Raw genomic sequence first — 19,016 nt, 5'->3', positions numbered from 1 at the left:
TACTTCCCATTAATACACCTCAGGAAGGGTAAGGACCCACTTTCTCAGGGGACACACGTCTCCTTTACTTTTCTCAAAACAGCCACTCTCCCAGATAGAGCTCCTACATCTCCCCCTTTCCCAGGTCTATCCACAGGCATGCATTCTTCTGAGTAGTTCCTGTGTATAAAGCGTTGTGCTCAAGCTAACATGGTACATGTACACATAAGCTTCAATCTAGAGAACCTTAATTCAGAACAAGTGTGAACTTCCTCTAGGTTCTTGATGGTTAAATCCCTTTCTAGAGACTGCAGCATCAGCATCCCTTTGTTTGAAATGCAGAATCTCAGGCTCCACCCCAGAGGTCGGAATCTACATTCTGAAGAGAACCATTTTAAAGTTTGAGAAACACTACCCTAGAAGACTGATTTCATGGACAACACAACCTGAGGAGCCAAGTTTCAAGTCCAATAGGATTTTGCATTGAACCATAGAGGGGTCCTAGGAACTAAATGGAAGCAATCATGTCCCTGATTGTATTCAGATTGGAAAAGTGAGTATGTCTGGCACTAGAGCCATCAAAAGAAGCACAAGAACACTTGGGAATTCTCTCTATTTGTGTTTATTGGTCTGCATAGTGCCTTAGAACTTCCAAACACAGGGGAACCCCTCAGCCCCATCTTAACATAGGAATGCATTAACCTGTTTCAATGCCTGTTATAAAAAAACAACCCTTTAAAAATCTGATTTAACACATTTTTTATTTCACTTTTTTCCATTTCTTTATAAAACAGTCATCTCCTCACTAGCAGCTCTCTCCCCTAAATTGGGGGAGGGGGTGGAGGAGGTTGGACACCTCCAAAGAAAAAGGGAAGGGGGAGAAGGGCCCAGGGTTACCTCCTGAGGTTCTTCTGGGCCTGTTTCAACAATGTGTCAAAGTCAAGAGAATCAAATTTGCTCTTTACAGGAGCAGGGTCAAAGTCTTCCCGGTTGGAGTCTATAAAAATAGAGACAGACATCAAGGTCTCTGACAACACTTCCCAATCACAGGGTCCTCAAATGGCCAGCCTCCACCCACCCCAATAATGGATCAAATGACATCACCCTGGTTTTAAGTAAAAAAGACTAAAGAGCCCCCATTTCTCCTCTCATCCCACCCCCTTTGTGTGTCACACAGAGACCAGTCTACCTAGCTCCACTCTCAAAAGGCTGGGAACCCTTCTGGGGGCGATATCCAGTATACCAAAGCCTCAGGGTCTCCTCCACTCACCAAGATCAGAATAGCTTCGCTTGCAGAACTGCCTGCGGCCCCCAAAGCAGAGATCAAAGGGCTGCTCATCTGCCTGCCTCAGCTTGTGGCCGCTCTCGATGGCTGCAAATGCCTCTTCAGCATAGCGGTAAGTGACGAAGCCGTAGTTGTCACTGGTGAGGAACGTGAGGCAGAGGCTGGGATGGCTATTTGGGTATTTGCCATGGAGAAGAGATAATTTCCAGGGTAGAGAGAGAGACTGGGGTAGTTCTTCTCATTCCCCAAACGGCCAACCCTCTGACTAGGAGTGAAGGTGTCATCCTACATTTCCTAACACACCAGTGGAAAGGGGAAAGACTAAGCAACATCAAGGTATACAATGGAGTGGAAAGGACATTCTGACCTAAGGATCCAACCTTACCCTTGGACACGGAAGTGGATAGTGCACTCCTCAATCTCTCCGAAAACAGAGAACCTCTGTTTCAGTTCTGACCGAGTCATGCGGCCAGGTATCTTCCCAATGAAGACCACTCTTCTCTCCTCCTACATTGGGACAAGGAAAATTGACACCCCATGAGCCAGGGCCACTGCTGCAGAAGGCTCTCCAACCTCATGGCTCAGGGGCAAGCCCCATTCTCCCAAGACCTATTCCTCTACTCACTATTGCACGCTCCTTCTGCAGCACTCTCTGCCTTTGGTAATGGTCATGTGAACGATAAGAGCTGTACCTGACGTGAGAAGAAGATGCCATCAGTCCCCCAGACATTAGACAACTCAAGTCTCAGAACCCTCAAATCTAGGATTTGCATACCAGATGCACTGACTCCCTAATGATATACTCACCGCCGCCTCCTGTCACTTCTCCGTCGGGGGGATGGGGAGCGGGACCGGCTTCGGGAACTAGATGACGAAGATGAGGACGATGAGGACGATGAGGAGGAAGAAGAGGAAGAGCATCTTCGGGAACGTCCAGAGGAACTGCAACTGGACCTGGAGAATAAAAGGGCACACAGGAATGCTGGGAGTGGTACAGTTATATTCTACTTATCTCACCTTGGCCCCAGCCTTGCCTTCCTGTTAGGAAGCTCAGGACCAAAGGCAAAACAGAGGAAAAGAGATCTAGAACTCCACAGATAACCAAGCTGAGGCCCTCGTGAACTTCAGGCGTATATGGAATGTTTTAGAGTGTTCTCACATAGATCATAGTCATTTTCAATTATGCAATTAAAAACAAAAATGTTTAACAAGTCAGAAAAATAAATGGAGACTCAGGAATAAAGGGCTGAGCCCTAGGCCTAGCCGGGTGTGCCAGGCCTGGGTCTCTGGGTTCCTGCTCCCCTAACATGTCTCATAGCAGTGCATACCTCTGTAGTAGAGGTCATTTCTAAAGAGGTCATTCTGGCTCAGGGGCGCCTGGGTGGCTCAGTTGGTTAAACATCCCACTTCGGCCAGGTCATGATTTCACAGTTCGTGAGTTCGAGCCCCACATGGGGGCTCTGTGCTGACAGCTCAGAGCCTGGAGCCTGCTTTGGATTCTGTGTCTCCCTCTCTCTCAAAATATGAATAAACATTAAAAAAAAGAGAGGTCATTCTGGCTCAAAAACCAAGAATTATTCACGGATTAAGAAAATCTGAGTCTTTAACTGAGAAAAAGGTATTGCCAGGAAATATGAGGCCACAGTGACAATGAAAGGAACTGCCCCGACTCTTTCCTGAAAGATGATTAGAAGAACTGCCATTAATAACCTACTATCCCACCTTCTGACATCCCACAAGAAAAGAGCAGAAGTGAGGAACTGATAAAGTATGTGAAGGATCAAACTTGGGGCAATATCCAACCCTAATCATCTCCCCAAGGCAGGGGTCAAGGAAGCAGGAGACCTCAGGGATGCCCCAAACTCAAACAGGGTACAGAAGCTATCTTCTCACAGCTTGCCTCCTTCAACAATCCAGGAAAGAGGGAGAAGACAAAGGCCAAGGACAGAAGTAGAAGCCTTAATGCCTGAAAATATCAAGCTCAATGCGCAAAAGCTTTCTTCTAAGTAAACCAGAGGAGAGCCCATGGACTTCCTAAATGAAGAGGACCTAACAGGCCATCAGAGCTCACCTTCGCCACCTCTTGTGTGGGGGGGAGAGGGACCTGGACCGGGACCGGGATGAGGAAGACGACGATGAGGATGAGGAGGATGCTTCGCTGGTCCGGTTGGACCCAGAGCTGACAGAATGGCTGCTGCGGCCACGGCAGCCCTGCCAGCCCCGGCTTGGGGGGCTGGCTGACCTGCAGGCTTTCCGGTAACAGCGCACTGACCGCTGCTTAGCTGAGGGCTCAGGGGGAGTCCTAGTGTTCATGTCATTCCGGCAAGGTGAGGCCTCAGGGGAGAGCAAAGCGGATGGGGGAAGGCAAGTTGCTGGGGGATCTGTCTGCTCACTGCTAGTCCTGTGATCAAGTGGCTCCTGGGAGGCAGCTGTGCGTGGGGGAAGGGGGGCGGCCGGGCCCAGGGACAAGACAGGTTTGATGGTGATGTCCTGATGGCGTTTGACGTTCCATCGGGAGCCCATCTCTGGAATGACTAAGGCAGGCGTCTTTTTGGGGGGAGTCCTGCTCCGGACACAATAGTCATGGTCCCCAGAGCCCACATGGACTGGACTAGGGCCATGGACCCCTTCTTGGAGGCGGGCTGCAGCTGGATGTTTGGCCTCTGTAACTCCTTCAGGCTTCAGGGTTCCCTCCTGGGCGGTGGACTTAGGAGATTTGGCTTTGGCCAGCAGTGAAACAGCAGCCAGGGGCTTCCATAATTGGTGGGGAGGGGTGGCTGGTGGGGTGAGCCCTGTGAGGGGAGGGAGGATGGAGATAGCAGGATGAGATCCGATTCTACACTTCCAAACACTGCGTATATAGGCTCCAGAGACCCCCACCTCCTGTCACAAGGTACACCAACAAAGGTCAACAGCCCAACTTTTCCTAATATTGCAACTATTCCTTCCCCCAAGTCCCCATCTTAGGGACCAAGCAATAGAAACCCAGACACCTAGCATCCTCTTGAACCCCTCAGCCTCTCACTGCCCAGACCTAGTGAGTGATCNGCTGCATCTGCCTGGACTCCTGTAATCACCTTCCAATGATCTCCAACTTGGGGCTTAATGCCCATCCACCTCTCTTCTACATTCCTGTTAGAGGGAGCACCCCAAAACCAATTCCTTCTTCAATGCAAAGATAAAGTCCAAGCAGCTTAACACAGCATTCAAAGTTCCCAACATCTGACTTCCTACTTACCACTCCATCTTTATCTCTTTGGTTCTGCCCACCACCCTCATCAGCCACTACACTCCAGCCAAACCAAACAACTCATAATTCCCCAAAACATACCAGGCTGGTTTTGTTTCTTCAGTTCTCCAGCAGCAGCTCCATCTCCCTAGAATGTCCCATCCCCTACATCTGCCTAATTGGTATTGGTGATCTTCTCAAACCTCTGCCTCAGGGATTACACCGTCTGTATACGACCCTCCCCTGACTGACCCATTTCAGATCCCACTATAAACCACAAAGGCTTCTTTAACATTCAATCTCTGATACTCCACATGCTTGTTTATACATCTGCTCCCTGGTCTGTAAGAACCTCAAGGATGAGGATCAGATCTCTGTATTCCCAACAACTACACACATCCGGTGCAGGGCAGGCTCTACAAACATTTGGTGCATAAACTAATCAAAGGCAGAGTTCCCCACCCTGAACCCACCTGCCACGTTGGCCAGTTCTGGGGCTTGTAACCGGTCTAGGGGCCTCTTCTCCTGGGGAGTGTCAACGTTGCTGGCGGGGGAAAAGGGAAAGCCTGGTTCATTGCCTCCTCAACATCCTGTATATGTTTTCCTCATAAAGCAATGGGAGAGGGGTGTGTGCAGAGAACAGGATATACAAACTGCCCCTATCATTCTCCTCCAGCACAAATGGGATTTTAGTGACTGAATGTAGTTTGGTCTCAGTTCAGCCCTGCCCAATTCTAGGAGGCAGGCTGGCTATGACCTTAAATACCCCCCATCTCATTTAAGCCAGGAGCCTTGCCTGCCTAGCTCAAACCAACCCAAAATCAACACAGATGGGCACATGCTTGGCAGAACAAGATAGGGTACCATGAACATGAAAAATGAAAAAACGCCTCTCAGTGCTGGAAGACTGAGGAACAATGAGGTCCAACGGTGTCTCATCCAAGGAGTCAGGAGAGCCCTAGCCACAAACATCTTACCCCACTCAATCTTATATCATCACCAGTGTTGAGCAAACTTAACACTTGTTAAGTTAAAAGACGGAAAGAAATCCCCAAAGGCACATCTGCCAGAAGATAAAAGGCAACTCCAGGACATTGGGAATCTCAGACTGGAATCAGCCAGAGGATGGTACACATCTTCCTACCTTACCACTCAAGACAGTGCCCAGTGGTGATGAGCTGAGTAGGGGATGGGGAAACAGGGAAAGACTCTAACGCTGACTAAAAGTCCTGTAACAGAGGCATCCAGTTGACGATCCTGAAGCACCGGCCGGCTGCTGACCAACAGCTGTAGGGTAACTCGCTCATGTCTCCATACTCACCCTGAGTTTCCTACAGCCAAGCTGTCAGCAGGAGCCGGGGGAGGGCACTCCTTTTTGGCTGCAAAGAAACCAAATTAGTTAAAAGGCCAACCAGATGTTCCAGATTGAGAAGGCACAGGACTGGGTTTGAGGCCCAAAGAAGAAAAATCTACTTTGTGTACAAATTTCACTGGACTCCCCAGAAAGATCCATTCTCTTCTAGTAGGTGCCCAGGTACTATTTTTAATCATGTTTCTGCTCAGAAATATCCTTTAATTCCCCAGTGAATCTGAGATAGAGAATCCAAACATCTAAAACTGGCGTTCAAGGTTCTATAGGACCCAACTTCCTGTTCTTGGTCTATTCTGGTTCTACACTTATACCGTATTACATTTTTCCTTGTATCATAGATACCTGTTACTAACTCAGGGGGCATTTATGTAATTTTTCTCCCCTATTAGACCATAAGCTCCTTGAGAACAGGACATAGTATCTTCCATAACACATAGACTGAGAAAGCTAAGCCATCCACTGCCTTCCAAACATACAACTCTCCTCATACTTCTGCCTTTATTCATCACACACATATCCTGTATTTCAAGGTCCAGCCTGAGAGTTAATTCCCTCCAGAAAAATGTCCCCAACCAACCCAATCCACTGGGACCTCGACATCCATCTACTCTTTCTGGTTCTTGCCATGCTTACTGCCACCCTGTCCCTGCTTAGGCTGTATTGTCCATGAATCTTGTCTTCCCCTTGCAATCAGATTGAAACTACTTCTCTGGGACTGAGACTGCCCCTCCACTGCTCCTTTCCTTCCAACTAAGCAACTAGAGGGCTGGGCCCAAATAAAGCAGCAATAAAAAGGGGTTACAGCATAGCTACCCAGGTGTCCTCACCTTCAGATTTCTCAAACTGCTCCAGCAGACTGGACAGGTCCGATGCCTCAATTCCTGTGGAAGCACACAACACAGGATTGAAATCCAGCCCCTATCGACTGAGTGCCCAGGTCCTGGAATTCCCAAATCATCTCACTTCTCCCTTGATGCTCTCCTTAACCACTGTACTAAGTAAACCAAGACAGCAACCCAAAGCAGAAGGAATCAAACAAACCCAGAGCTCTGCCTTTCAAGAACCCTCCAAAAAGAACAAAGATCCCTCCAAACAAATCTGACAAAGACAAGTCCTATCAGGGTGGTTTATCATGTTCTCTGGAGGACACTCCCCATCCAACCCCCATGACTTTCACATCAACTAAACCACGTGGCACTTACCAATCTCACTGATGAAAGCCTGTACCACGTCCTCAGGACCTTGAGTCCGTGGGGTAGGCAGGAAGGAGAGTTTCCTTAGACGGGCTGGGTGGACAGCAGGCACCTTAGTTGCAGTGCGCTGCTTTGGTGTGGGTATAGGAACAGTCTTGGTAACAGGAGAGGGGGGCTTCTCCCTTGGCCTGGTCTCCTGGATCTCAGGCTTTAGCCTCTCTGATGCAGGCTCTTCAACATCCACACTCTCAGCAGATAGACACGGTGGAGCCTTACTCTGGGGGCTTTGCACTGGGGAGGACACCTTATGTTTCACATGAGGAGACACAGGCACTGACTTGACTTCCAACTTGGTGGGCTCTATCTGTAGAGCTCCCTGGCCAGTTGACCCAAGGCTGAGAGGAGGAGCCACTGGCACAGGAAGTGCACTTTCAGGAGGGCCAGCTGGGATGCCACTGGGCTCCACCTTGGGTGGAGCAGCTCTCCCGATAGATGCCAGAGGCAAAGGAGGTGGTGGCACAGCAGGCCAGAATGGGGGGTGTTGTAGCCCTGGGCCCCATCCCAAGGGCCCATAGGCACAGCTGGAGCTGTAAGGTGGGACTGGGGCAGGAGGGGGTACCCAAGGCACATTGCAAGTGGGGGGCACAGCATAAGTGCCAGGAGTACCAGATACTAGGGGCACTGTTGGTGGGGGGGGCAGGCAAGGATAGCCAGAAGGGGACACAGGGGGATAACAAGGCCAGGGTGGCACAGGAGCATAATGAGTATACGGATCAGGTGGCACTGGTCCCATAGACATCGGAAGACTGGGAGGCTGCAAGGGTGGTGGAGGCAGACTGGGGATCCCTTGCCCACTTGTGGGAAGAGGCATCATAGGGGTCATGCCTAGCCCACCTGGGGGGAAAGGCAAAGCAGTAGGCATTGTGGGGGGCATGGTCTGCACAGTAGGAGGTGGAGGTCTTGCTGGTAGTGGCATCTCTTGGGATGGCACCTGTTCAGTGGGAGTTGAGGCCACAGGTTTGCTTGCAGGTGGCTCAGGACTAGGAGAAGCAGGGCTGGGACCCACAGGCACAAAGCAAGCCTCAGGAGGAACCTCAGGGCTTCTCTGCAGAGTTGTCTTCTTGGCTGGGGCTGGTGGGATGACAAGACAAGGAATGTCTGCCAGCCCTGTGGGGGTCTCTGGGAGACTGGGCCACTTCCCAGCTGGTGGCTGGGGGCTCCTCTCTTCTGCCTCTGCTTGGCGCTGCTGCCTTCGTCGCCGGTACTCTGATAGGCTAAGAGGCCGAGGTCTGGCTTCCTGGGTTGTGGCACTGGTACTCCTTTCTACCTTCAAAGGACCCACAACCTCCTGGACTTCGGGGAGGATGGCCTTTAGAGGGTCCAAAGACTCTGACTCCAGAAGGAGCTGGGGAGCTGGACTCCCCTGGACCGAGGACAATGCACCACGTCTGGGATCAGATGGCCTAGACTTAACTAGCACAGGATCAACTGGAGCCAAGTCACTGGGAACAGAGTCAACTGGTGCTGAGTTGGCTGGGACAGGGTCACCTGGTGGCAAGTCATCTGAGATGGGAACAACCACTGTAGGGTCAGTTTCTGCCGAGTCAGCCAGGACTGGGTCAGCTGCGAGAGGTTCAATCAGCTCTGAGTTGGCTGAAGCAAAGTCAGCCAATGCAGGATCAACAGGTACAGGGTCAGCTTGAACAGGGTTAACTGCAGTGGGACCAGTTTCAACAGAGTCAAGTGGCATGGGGTCGGCTTGAGCAGAGTCAACCAATGAGAGATGAGTTGGAACAGGGTTGGCTTGGATGCTGTCGACCAGGTTGGAATAAAGGTCTACAAGATCTTCTTTAGCAGCACTAGCTTGTCCAGCACTACCCTCCACATTCCCAGAGCTCGGCTTCTCCAAGGCAGCTGCCCAGGCCCGAGCCCAAGCCCGGGGTTTCCCTCTACTACGTGGAGGCGCAACCTCTCTTTTAAGTTCCTCCTGAGGCAAGTTTCCTGCCTGAGAGGTTACCTCTGTAGCCACAGTAGACTGGCCACGAGAAGATGACCTCAGCCTCCTGGCATAGCCTTCTGTACAGGCTGCTGGCTGCTCTTTGCTCTTCTTCCTCCTGCCCTTTCGAGCTCTCTGGGAAGTCAGCATTGTGTTGGCCCGTGGGTTCTGAGACTCCTTGGGCATCATTGGTTCCATGACCTCCTTGGGCTCTAACAAGCAGACTGACTCCAGCTTTTCCTCTGAGTCTACTGACAACTTATCTTTCTGAGGGCAGAGGTCTTCCTTGGGCACAGCAGCCTCTGTCTCTGACTCTAGTGTAGGCATGAGTAGCTTCAAAGCTGGACTGGCCTCTAGTGAGTCATCCAGAAGCACAGGCTGGGGTCCAGTAGGGATCTTCCGTACCACAACTGGGATCTCCAGGTCATTGCCGGCTGCGGCTGCCTGGCCCACAATCTCTAGCACCACACAATCCTCAGGCAGTGTCAAATCATCCGGCTGCTCCTGAAGTTCATCCTCGAGTGACGTCAGGTGCGTGAGGTTGGGCAAGCAGTATGGATGCATGGCCCGCACCAGCTCACTCAAGGATGAGATGCTCTCATCGCCAGCTGCCTGCACTGTCATCTCTGCCGCTGCTGTTTTATCTTCCTCCTCCGGGCAGGCCAGGTGCATAGGGAAATCTGGAATACTGCTCACAGAGTTGTCGAGCTCCCCAGCAAGCATCTGGCCACTAAAGCTGGCCACCTCCTCCTCTTCTTCCCCATCGCTACGCTGCTGGGGAGGAGGAGATTGGCCCCAGCGGGCTCTTGATCTTGGGGGCCTCCAGCTAGGAAGCTTAGGAGAGGAAGTCTCTAAGAAGGAGGGTGGGGAGAAGTCCCAAGGGGGATCTGAGAGGGACATCTCAACCTGCAGAAAAGAAAAGAAGCTGCAGACGTTTTTGCCAAGGATTTATTTTTCCAGGCCTGTCCCCACTTACTCCTCCCTCCTGGGAGTCTCCGAGGCTCCCTAGGTCAGGCTTACCCCACTCACTCTACTACTGCCTGTGCTGGGCCCCAGTGGGTCAACTGGGGTGATAAGGTCACGTTCTGGAGGTGTCCGGGACAGGGTGAGCAGCTTGTGCAGCTGACAGGGAGAAAAGGACTGAGATGAGTTTGTGCTTCAAAACTATATGAATAGGCCCACAGTCATGGTTCTAACATTTGCACCAAGCACACACCCGCTTCCCCTGGTCCCACACTCACAGAGGAGCCCTCCCGAGGTGACACAAGCAGTTCTGAGTCAGGAATGCTGTCAAACGGAGACAGGTTCTCGGAATCTGCATTGTCCAAGATCTCTGTCAGAGCTGTGAGCAGTGACACTTCATTCTGGTCCTCCAGAGACAACCTGCTCTGCTCCAGAAAGACAAAAGGAAGGTCCTACCATCATCCCTAATGATCTACTGGCCACTAAGAATGACTGCAAGCCAAGAGAAGTCTCCCAAGCTCAGTTCAGCTCATTTGCCAGAGAGAGAGATCTGAGTGCCAGAAGGCATGGGCTCTAATCTCATTCATTGTCATCTCCCACCTCTCTAATACCAACAGAGGCTGTCAGAATTGACACTTAGGCTTATGTTTCACTTACTCCCTCCACCCCTATGTGGGATGCTCAGCAGACAACCCTTGGCTAAGCTGGAATTGAACTCAAAACAGAGATGGGAACCCCCTGGACATGTAAGTTGGGGGCCCATGCAGGGGAAAGGCCTTGGACCACAGTCCAAGCCTGCCAGGGCATGTTCACATGGGCCATAATCTGGCAGCTTGTAGCCCAATCCTCCTGGAGAAAAAAAACACAGTTCAAGGACTCAGTTTGGATACCTGGGAGCCAAGATCCCGGGAAAGCAGAGCCACTGTGTCATAGCCTCCAATGCAAAGCTCCCACCTGAAGACATCCAAACCCAGTCCCAGCTCACCTCCCCAAGGCTCCCAAAATCTTCAATGAGGGAGATGAGGGAGGCATCCATGTAGCTCTGCATGGTCCCCAGCAGTGTCTCATCCTGCAGTATCAGCTCCTCCATCTCCAGGTCCTTGTCCCTCAGACAGGGACCAAGCCGAGACAGACTGACAAAACCAGAATCATCCCCTTCCTCATGCAGCAGCACCTGGGGCAAACAGGGCAGTCAGAAGGGCATAAAGTCGGCAGAGCAGGGGGCACCTAGGGTAGCTGAGTGACAGGCTCTGTCAACCAGGTGCCCAGGCCTCCAGCAATGGCCCCAGACTTAGCGGGAGCCCCACCAAAGGCAAACCTCTGGACTTGCCGGACAGAGAGAAGTACACCCCACGAGTCAAAGCCCCAGTCAGGATGGCAGTGTTCATGGATCTTCTGGGCAAAAAAATGTTTGGACTCCATCCAGAAACAGTTGGAGCCACAGAAGATTATAAACCCAGGGAGTAAAAACATCAGGAAGAACAGGATTTTTCAGAGAGTCATGTGCTGGCAGTGGTAAAGGCAGACAACCTGAGGGGTACACCAAAAGAGAGGTGGTCAGTAAGGAAGCAATTACAGAAACCACCTTCCCTCTCTCAAAAATCCTGCTTAGGCCTCTCTTCTCTGCTTAGCTCAAACCCTACCTTCTTCAAGATAACTCAGGCTTCCAACGCATGGTGATCTCTTCTCACAGCCGTGAATTCATTCAGGTTTCTGTACCACTCATTATTCTGGCAATCACACCTTGCCCCCTCTCCACCCTACCATGTTCCTAACATCATTACTAAAACTAGATTCTAAGTTCCTTTGGGGCAAATAACCCTTTGTACCCATACTAGCCTATATCCTTCTTCGATCTTGGAAGGGTTTAAACTGTTCTTATGCTTCCTGATTATTCATGATGCTTGGCACCGTGTCTTAGACACAGTTGTGATTCACACTTAATTCACACTTTTATTTTGAAGGCCCTACAGTGTGCCACTCAACTTCTCAATGCTGTAGTCCCAAAGGAAAAATCTCCTCCCTACTCCTACCATGTGAGAGCAAAAAAGAAGAGAAAGCTGATTCCTTGATTCAGTACATGGAAAAGCCGCACCCCACCACTTGCCTGGGAACCAGCAACATCTTCAGCCTTGTCAGGCAGGGAGCCACCCGCCCAGGCCTGTCAAGAGTGTGGGTGTGGGCAGGGCCAGAAGTAGATGGAATGAGACTGGCAAGGCCAGAGGCCAAAGCCAGGGGTATCTCCACTATAGGAAACAGATGATGGAAAGACTGAAGAACAGAAACAAATACGGACAAACCCATCTCCCCACCCCACCCCACCCCACCCCCAGCAAAGGGAAACTCTGCACCTCTTTCAAGAGAAAAAAAACCCAGAAGAACAGAAACAAACAAAAAAACAGGTGTGACTATACCCCCAAACCCACCCCCCTAACCAAGCTGAGGAGTTCCAATGCCCAGAGAGGAAAGGTTAGATACACTTTAGGAGACCAAGTCCAGAGAGGAAGTGAAAGGTGGCAGGTTTTAGGCACTAACTCCTCCCAGGCCCTCACAATCCTATAATTACAACCAGCAGCTGAATAGCACCTGGCTCAGCAAACACTCTTCCTGGATGAGCAAGGAGGCTGCATCTCAACTTGCCCTGCCAAGTACCTGACCCAGCCACCAGGCAGGTACTAGAGCCCTAGTCAGAGACACCCCTCTCTTCACCTGACAGCACCTATCCCTCAATCCTCACACAGCACAACTCCCAGACTACCAAGATCATCTAGCGGAGAAACCCATCTGGCTTTCTCACATCCAGTCTTATCCTACAGGGTTCAAAACCAACTACAAGTTATTAAGAATGCACATCTGATCACTTTCTGAGATGCTTCCTAAACCCTTCCAATAGCATCTTAACTGCTCTTAGCATTCGGTTTAAACTCCTTAATATGGCTTACAGGGGTCCTGGTCTTCCCTACTAGGTAGGCTTTTCTGCTCCAGTGTGTCTTCTCTCACTACTGTGCCCCTCTCTCTATGCATAAGCCATAAAGGTTTCTCTGTTTCTTCAATAAGCCATATTCTCTCCCACTTAAAGGCCTTCTCATTCTACTTCCTCTGATGAAAACTTCCCTCCCCACCTCAACTTAAAATTGAGACTCGACAATATAGATTACTGCTGCTGATTATATAAGCCCAAATATGCTGCACTTTCCTTTCGTGCCACTTACCATTTATTTATTGCCTATCTTGATAAGACTGGACGATCCTGGAGAACAGGACTATGTGTGGTTTACCACAGCATCCCTTGTGTCTGAATACAGTATCTCAATAAATGGTTGACTCCCCTCAAAAGATAGGGGAAAAGGGGAGGGAAGAGATATACACAATTTCTCCATGAGACCCTCTCCAACCACTAATGACCACCTAATTTGGATTACAGCTGGATCATGGATCCTTCCTGCCTCTGCCCTAAAAGGTGCGCAGCTCCCAAGCTACAGCCCTGAAGGAACTGACATTACCTGGTAGCCTGAGGCCCAATTCCCACCTCCAACCAAACAAAAAAACCCTAAAGCTTTCAAGGGCTTAACTTCATTGCTCGAGAGATAACAGTTCAGACTGAGTCCAGCCCACCTCTACTCTAGGTGGGAACTTTTAAGAAGCCCTCAGCTGAGGAGTGAGATAACACTTTCTCAGTATGGAGAACTGAAAGCCAAGCCAACAGAATCTGATGGAAACTACCCTCATCAACTAGTCGTGAATAGTTCTCAAATGGCCTACAACTTTCCCCATGCCCAGGAAAATTCCAAAGACCACCTCAACTTTTTGCGTGTCAATTCACAGAAGCAGGCCTTAGCCGCCTCCTCAAAAGAGACGCCGGAGGAGAAAAGTGAGGGGAGGAGAAAGGATTCTCTTTACCTTACCTAGGCTTATCCTATGTATATATTAATACTCGCAATGCCCCTTGTATCAAGAATGAAGCCGATCCGCAAGCATCCAAAACGCCAGTGTCCATGACTCACAACCCACAAGCCGGTCAGACAGAAGTCGCCACAAGCTTACTTCACAGCCCTTCGACCTCAGCCTTCTACCCTCGCCAGCGCACTCTAACATCCGCAGGGAACTGACTCCTCAAACATCTGGAGAGTCCTTCACCATTCGCTGTCGAGAGGCGCCGTGGACCAATGCACGAGGGAAAAAAAAAACTACTCCAAGGCTCTGAGCAAAGTTGACTCTAGCAGTCCCTACCTTNGGAGCCCCGGGGCCATCCCCCCCCCGCCCCAACGTGGACCCGCGGGCCACCCCCCCACCAGAAGCCCAACCCACGTGGGTGCCAGGGCCGCCTAGAGGGGGAGGGGAAGCCAACAAGTTCTCCCGGGAAAATTGCTCCCCCCTCATCCCACGTGGCTCCGAAAAGGTACTGCGGAGCGGTGCTAGGGGCACCCCCACTCTACATCCTTAGAGGAAGGTCTTAACCCACGATAACAAGTCCGAATCCCTGACCTCCCCCCACCACCACGGGCCATGTTTCCAACCCATGGCTATGCCCCTCCAGCGTTCCGAAGGAATGGCCATGGGGACCCCGCCTCTGCCTGCATCTCTCCAGCAAACAGCCCAGGTCCATTCAGCCCAACCTGTCTCCCGCAGCAACCCGCATCACCTCCCGAGCGCTTCCTCCCTTTGCTGTGGCGTCCACGTGTCACCGCCCGGCACACGCTGCTTTGCTGCCAGCCGTGGGCCGCCCGCCAGCCTCTCACCTGCTCCCCGCCACTCACAGCGCCCACAGTCCCATACGGCGCTTGGCTTCGACTCCCCCGACTGCTGCCGCGCACTCCACCGCCGGGGTCGGGTCCGGGGCCCCCACTTGGAGACGGCGCGACTCCGTCTCTCCGTCCCCGGCGCGCCGCCATCTTGGCCCCTGAACACTCAGCGCAGCTCTGGTCGCCGGCGCCGCCTCGCCCAGCAGATTGTGGGAAAGGAACTACAATTCCCGGAAGACACTGCAAGACTGCGGATCCCAAAAGACCTTGCGGCAAGACCCACTCGCACCTGGGAAGAGGGCCCTGGCCTCGCAAGGGAGCCTGGGAGTAGTAGTTGCTTTAAGCGGAGCCTAAGGGGCACGTGCTACAGATACACTGTCATGCTTAATTTTGTGTTCCGCGGGGGGAACCTAGTTGGAGAGCGCGAGGTAATAAGGGGAGAGTTACCGTTTGCGCGTCTCTTTTTTGTCCTAATTTGTCCAACTGTCGGAACGCCCTCTTTATCTGACGTTTTATATAATGCGGTACTTTCATCTTCGTCCAGTGGGCCTATGTTTTGAAACAGCACCCCCTAGTGGGCACTCTCACTCCCGGAACTAACCCTCGCCTAATCTACTGCGCCACTCCTGCCAGTTTAATCTTTTTTTAAATTTCTGGTTTCATTAGGAAATGAAATAATTAACATAAATCACTGTATAAGTTTAAGGCATATAGGATGATTGTTTGACTTACATGTACTGTGAAATGATTACCACCATACGTTCAGCTAACCCATCTTATACAAACAAAATAATTTTTCCCCTTATGAGATTTGATTTTTAACAACTTTCCTATATATCATACAGCAGTGTTAGTTATGTAATGTTCCATATTACATACTGACTACTAATTTATCTTATAACAAAGTTTGTAGAGTTTAATCTTAAAACCCCGCATTCAAAGGATCTCCCTGGGGCTTCTCAGAAACCCACACTGGCACCTCATTACCAAATGTATTTCCTGCTGCTGCACATCATCTTGCTGTCCTCCAAAAACAACCGGTGTTCTCCTACCTTTGTTTTTCTGTTTGGAATATTTGAACTTGGGCCCCCTGGGCGGCTCAGTTGGTTGAGCATCCGACTTCGGCTCAGATCATAACCTAGCGGTTTGTGGGTTCCAGCCCAGCGTTGGGCTCTGTGCTGACAGCTAGCTCAGGGCCTGGAGCCTGCCTTTGGATGCTGTCTCTCCCTCTCTCTCTCTCTCTCTCTCTCTGTCCCTCACCTGTTTGCACTGTCTCTCTCAATAAGTAAAACATTAAAAAATTTTTTTAAAAGGAATATTCGAACTTGGAAATATCTTTCAAGATTTTTTTTTTATCTAGGAAAGCCTCTTTGATCATCCCAACCAACCATGGTCCCTCTGTGTATTTTCTACAGCTCATCACTATCACTGCTACTCATTCGTCATTTAGAAGCTCCTTCTGGGGCGCCTGGGTGGCTTAGTCGGTTAAGTGTCCGACTTTCACTTAGGTCATGATCTCGCGGTTCGTGGGTTCGAGCCCCATGTCGGGCTCTGTGCTGACTGCCAGCTCAGAGCCTGGAGCCTGTTTCAGAGTCTGTGACTCCCTCTCTCTCTGACCTTCCCCTACTCATGCTGTCTCTCTCCTAGAAATAAAAAAAAGAAAAAGAAAACATTAAAAAAAAAAAACAGTTTTCTACTAACAAGTTTTAAAATAATTTAAAATGGTGCAAAACTATATATAAAATTACATTAAAATTCACACTTAGCAAATTCCATTTCTGCTCCCCAGATTTGACCCTTGTTGCTTTTGGTGTGTATTCATCCACACTTTTTCTATGTAAAAATATATATGGATGCCCCAACTTTTTAAATTTAAATCTTAGTTAACATACAGTGCAATATTGGTTTCAGGAGGAGAATTCAGTGATTCATCGCCTACATACAACACCCAGTGCTCATCACAAGTGCCCTCCTTTTTTTTTTTTTTTTTTTAATGTTTTNTTTTTACTTATTTCTGAGAGAGCAAGAGAGATAGCGTGAGCAGGGGAGGGTCAGAGAGAGAGGGAGATACAGAATCAGAAGACAGGCTCCAGGCTCTGAGCTGTCAGCACAGAGCCCAATGCGGGGCTCAAACCCACGAACTGTGAGATCATGACCTGAGCCGAAGTCCGACGCTCAACCAACCAACTGAGCCACCCAAGAGCCCCTGCCTTCCTTTGTACTTATCATCCATCCAGCCCATCTCCCATCACCTGCCACCGTAAACCCGTAGTTTGTTCTCTATCATTAAGAGTCTCTTGTGGTCTCTTGAATGCTGACAAAAACTGAGGACTGATGGATGTGGGGGGAGGGGGGGATGGGCATGGAGGAGGACACTTTGGGGATGAGCACTGAGTGTTATGTGGAAACTAATTTGACAATAAANCTTAATTGGTTAAGCATCCAGCTCTTGGTTTTGGCTCAGGTCATGATTTCACAGTTCATGAGTTCAAGCCCCATGACAGGTCTGCACTGACAGGGTGGTGCCTGCTTGAGATTCTCTCTCTCCTTCTCTCTCCCTCTCTTTCTGTCTCTCTCCACTCGCACTCTCTCTTTCCCTCTCAAAATAAAAAAAAAAAAACATTTTAAAAAATCACTTAAAAAAAAAGGAGTCTGGAGGCACCTGGGTGGCTCAGTCAATTAAGCGTCTGACTTCAGTCCAGGTCATGATCTCACGGTTTGTGGGTTCGAGCCCCGCATCAGGCTCTGTGCTGACACCTAGCTCAGAGACTGGAGCCTGCTTCAGATTCTGTCTCCCTCTCCCTCTGACCCTCCCCTGCTCAGGCTGTTTCTCTCTCTCTCAGAAATAAGAAAAAAAAAAAAGTGTCTGTTGTGGTTTATTTCCGTCTTACCCCCCTTCCCAATGTTCATCTGTTTTGTTTATTAAATGCCACATATGAGTGAAGTCATATGGTATTTGTCTTTCTCTGACTGACTTATTTCGCTTAGCATGATATATTCTAGCTTCATCCATGCCATTGCAAGTGACAAGATTTCATTCTTTTTGATGGCTGAGTAATATTTCATTATATATATATATATGCCTGTCATTTCCTTTATTCATTCAACAGTCAATGGGCTTTTGGAAAAACTACATTACCATGAACAGGGCGCCTGGGTGGCTGGGTTAGGCATCTGCCTTCGGCTCAGGTCATGATCTCAAAATTCATGAGTTCGGGCCCCACATCAGGTTCTCCTCTGTCATCATGGAGCCCATTTCTGATCTTCTGTCCCCCTCTCTATCTGCCCCTCCCCTGCTTGCATGCATGGTCTCTCTCTCTCAAAAATAAATAGTAAAACATTTTAAAAAAGTTACAGTGGACATTCTGGAACATTCGTACATGTATCTTTGCACTTTCATATACTCTTCCTATGGAATAGTTTCCTTGAAAAGAGATTGCTGAGTTAAATGAGGTACACATTTGCAATTTCAGTGGATAGTGTCAAACTGCCTTTTAGGAAAGTTGCATCAATATACGTTCTCACACACACACAGTAAAAACTCATGAGAAGAGAGGACCTCTGTTATGGATTGAATTGTGACCTCCCTTCCCACTCTGACAAAATTTATATGTCACCCCAAATATGACTGTATTTGGAGACAGAGCCCTTAAGAAAGTAATTAAACTGAGTGGCATCATAAATGTGGGGGCCTAATCCAATAGGACTAGAGTCAGAAGAGGAAGAGATACCTGCAAGCCAGGGAAAGAGATCTCACCAGAATCCAGCACTGCCAGCATCTTGATGTTGGATCATAGCCTCTTGAGCTATGAGAAAATAAATTTCTGTTGTTTGAACCACCCAGTCTGTGGTATTCTGTTATGGCAGCCTGGGTAGATTAATATGACTTTCTTTTATTTTCTTAATATTTCCCCAGTGAACTAATTTTGTCTTCCCATATAAGCTTTTTTTTTTTAAGTTTATTTATTTATTTTGAGGGGGGAGAGAGAGAGAGAGGGAGAGAAAGAGAATCCTAAGCAGGCTCCGAGCTGTCAGCATAGAGCCCGTTGTGGGGCTTGAACTCATGACCATGAGATCATGACCTGGGCCAAAACCAAGAGTCAGACACTTAACCTACTGAGCCACCCAACTGCCCTTCCCATATAAACTTTAAAAGCCATAAGTTCATGGGGGGCCTGGGTTTGGCTCAGGTCATGATCTCATGGTTTGTGAGTTCGAGCCCTGCATAGGGCTCTCTGCTGTTGACACAGAGCTTAC

At 49.6% G+C, this 19,016-nt stretch overlaps 1 protein-coding gene across 3 annotated transcripts; it reads right to left on the bottom strand.

Annotated features, from left to right (window-relative positions):
• Positions 1–721: 721 nt before the first annotated feature.
• PPRC1 (PPARG related coactivator 1) lies at positions 722–14,946 on the bottom strand. Of its 3 annotated transcripts, none has more exons than XM_077748328.1 (14): positions 14,757–14,945; positions 11,003–11,191; positions 10,296–10,442; positions 10,075–10,176; positions 7,068–9,960; positions 6,693–6,746; positions 5,815–5,872; positions 4,967–5,037; positions 3,336–4,056; positions 2,072–2,218; positions 1,890–1,956; positions 1,650–1,771; positions 1,250–1,401; positions 722–976 (listed from the first exon to the last, which is right to left on the bottom strand). In XM_077748328.1, exons 1-14 carry the CDS (start codon positions 14,907–14,909, stop codon positions 873–875), a joined length of 4,980 nt encoding a protein of 1,659 aa, XP_077604454.1. In that variant the 5' UTR covers positions 14,910–14,945; the 3' UTR covers positions 722–872. The 3 variants fall into 3 exon arrangements, with proteins under 3 accessions (XP_077604454.1, XP_077604455.1, XP_077604457.1); XM_077748329.1 differs by having other exon boundaries at positions 10,084–10,176; XM_077748331.1 differs by lacking the exons at positions 3,336–4,056; positions 4,967–5,037 and having other exon boundaries at positions 14,757–14,946.
• Positions 14,947–19,016: the final 4,070 nt, after the last annotated feature.

Source organism: Crocuta crocuta, unplaced genomic scaffold (assembly GCF_008692635.1).
Source record: "Crocuta crocuta isolate KB4526 unplaced genomic scaffold, BGI_CrCroc_1.0 scaffold619, whole genome shotgun sequence".
In the NCBI taxonomy this organism is placed as follows: domain Eukaryota; kingdom Metazoa; phylum Chordata; class Mammalia; order Carnivora; family Hyaenidae; genus Crocuta; species Crocuta crocuta.
Note: the sequence above shows the minus strand (reverse complement) of the source record. Positions and strands in the feature narration are given on the sequence as shown.

Bases quoted from the DNA above. Each gene is read 5' to 3' on its own strand.
- PPRC1 (XM_077748328.1), bottom strand. From the start codon at position 14,909: ATGGCGGCGCGCCGGGGACGGAGAGACGGAGTCGCGCCGTCTCCAAGT. The intron at 11,192-14,756 runs GTGAGAGGCTGG...TGTTTGCCCCAG, and splicing joins CTGTGAGTGGCGGGGAGCAG to GTGCTGCTGCATGAGGAAGG. The intron at 2,219-3,335 runs GTGAGCTCTGAT...TTTATTCTCCAG, and splicing joins CCACACAAGAGGTGGCGAAG to GTCCAGTTGCAGTTCCTCTG.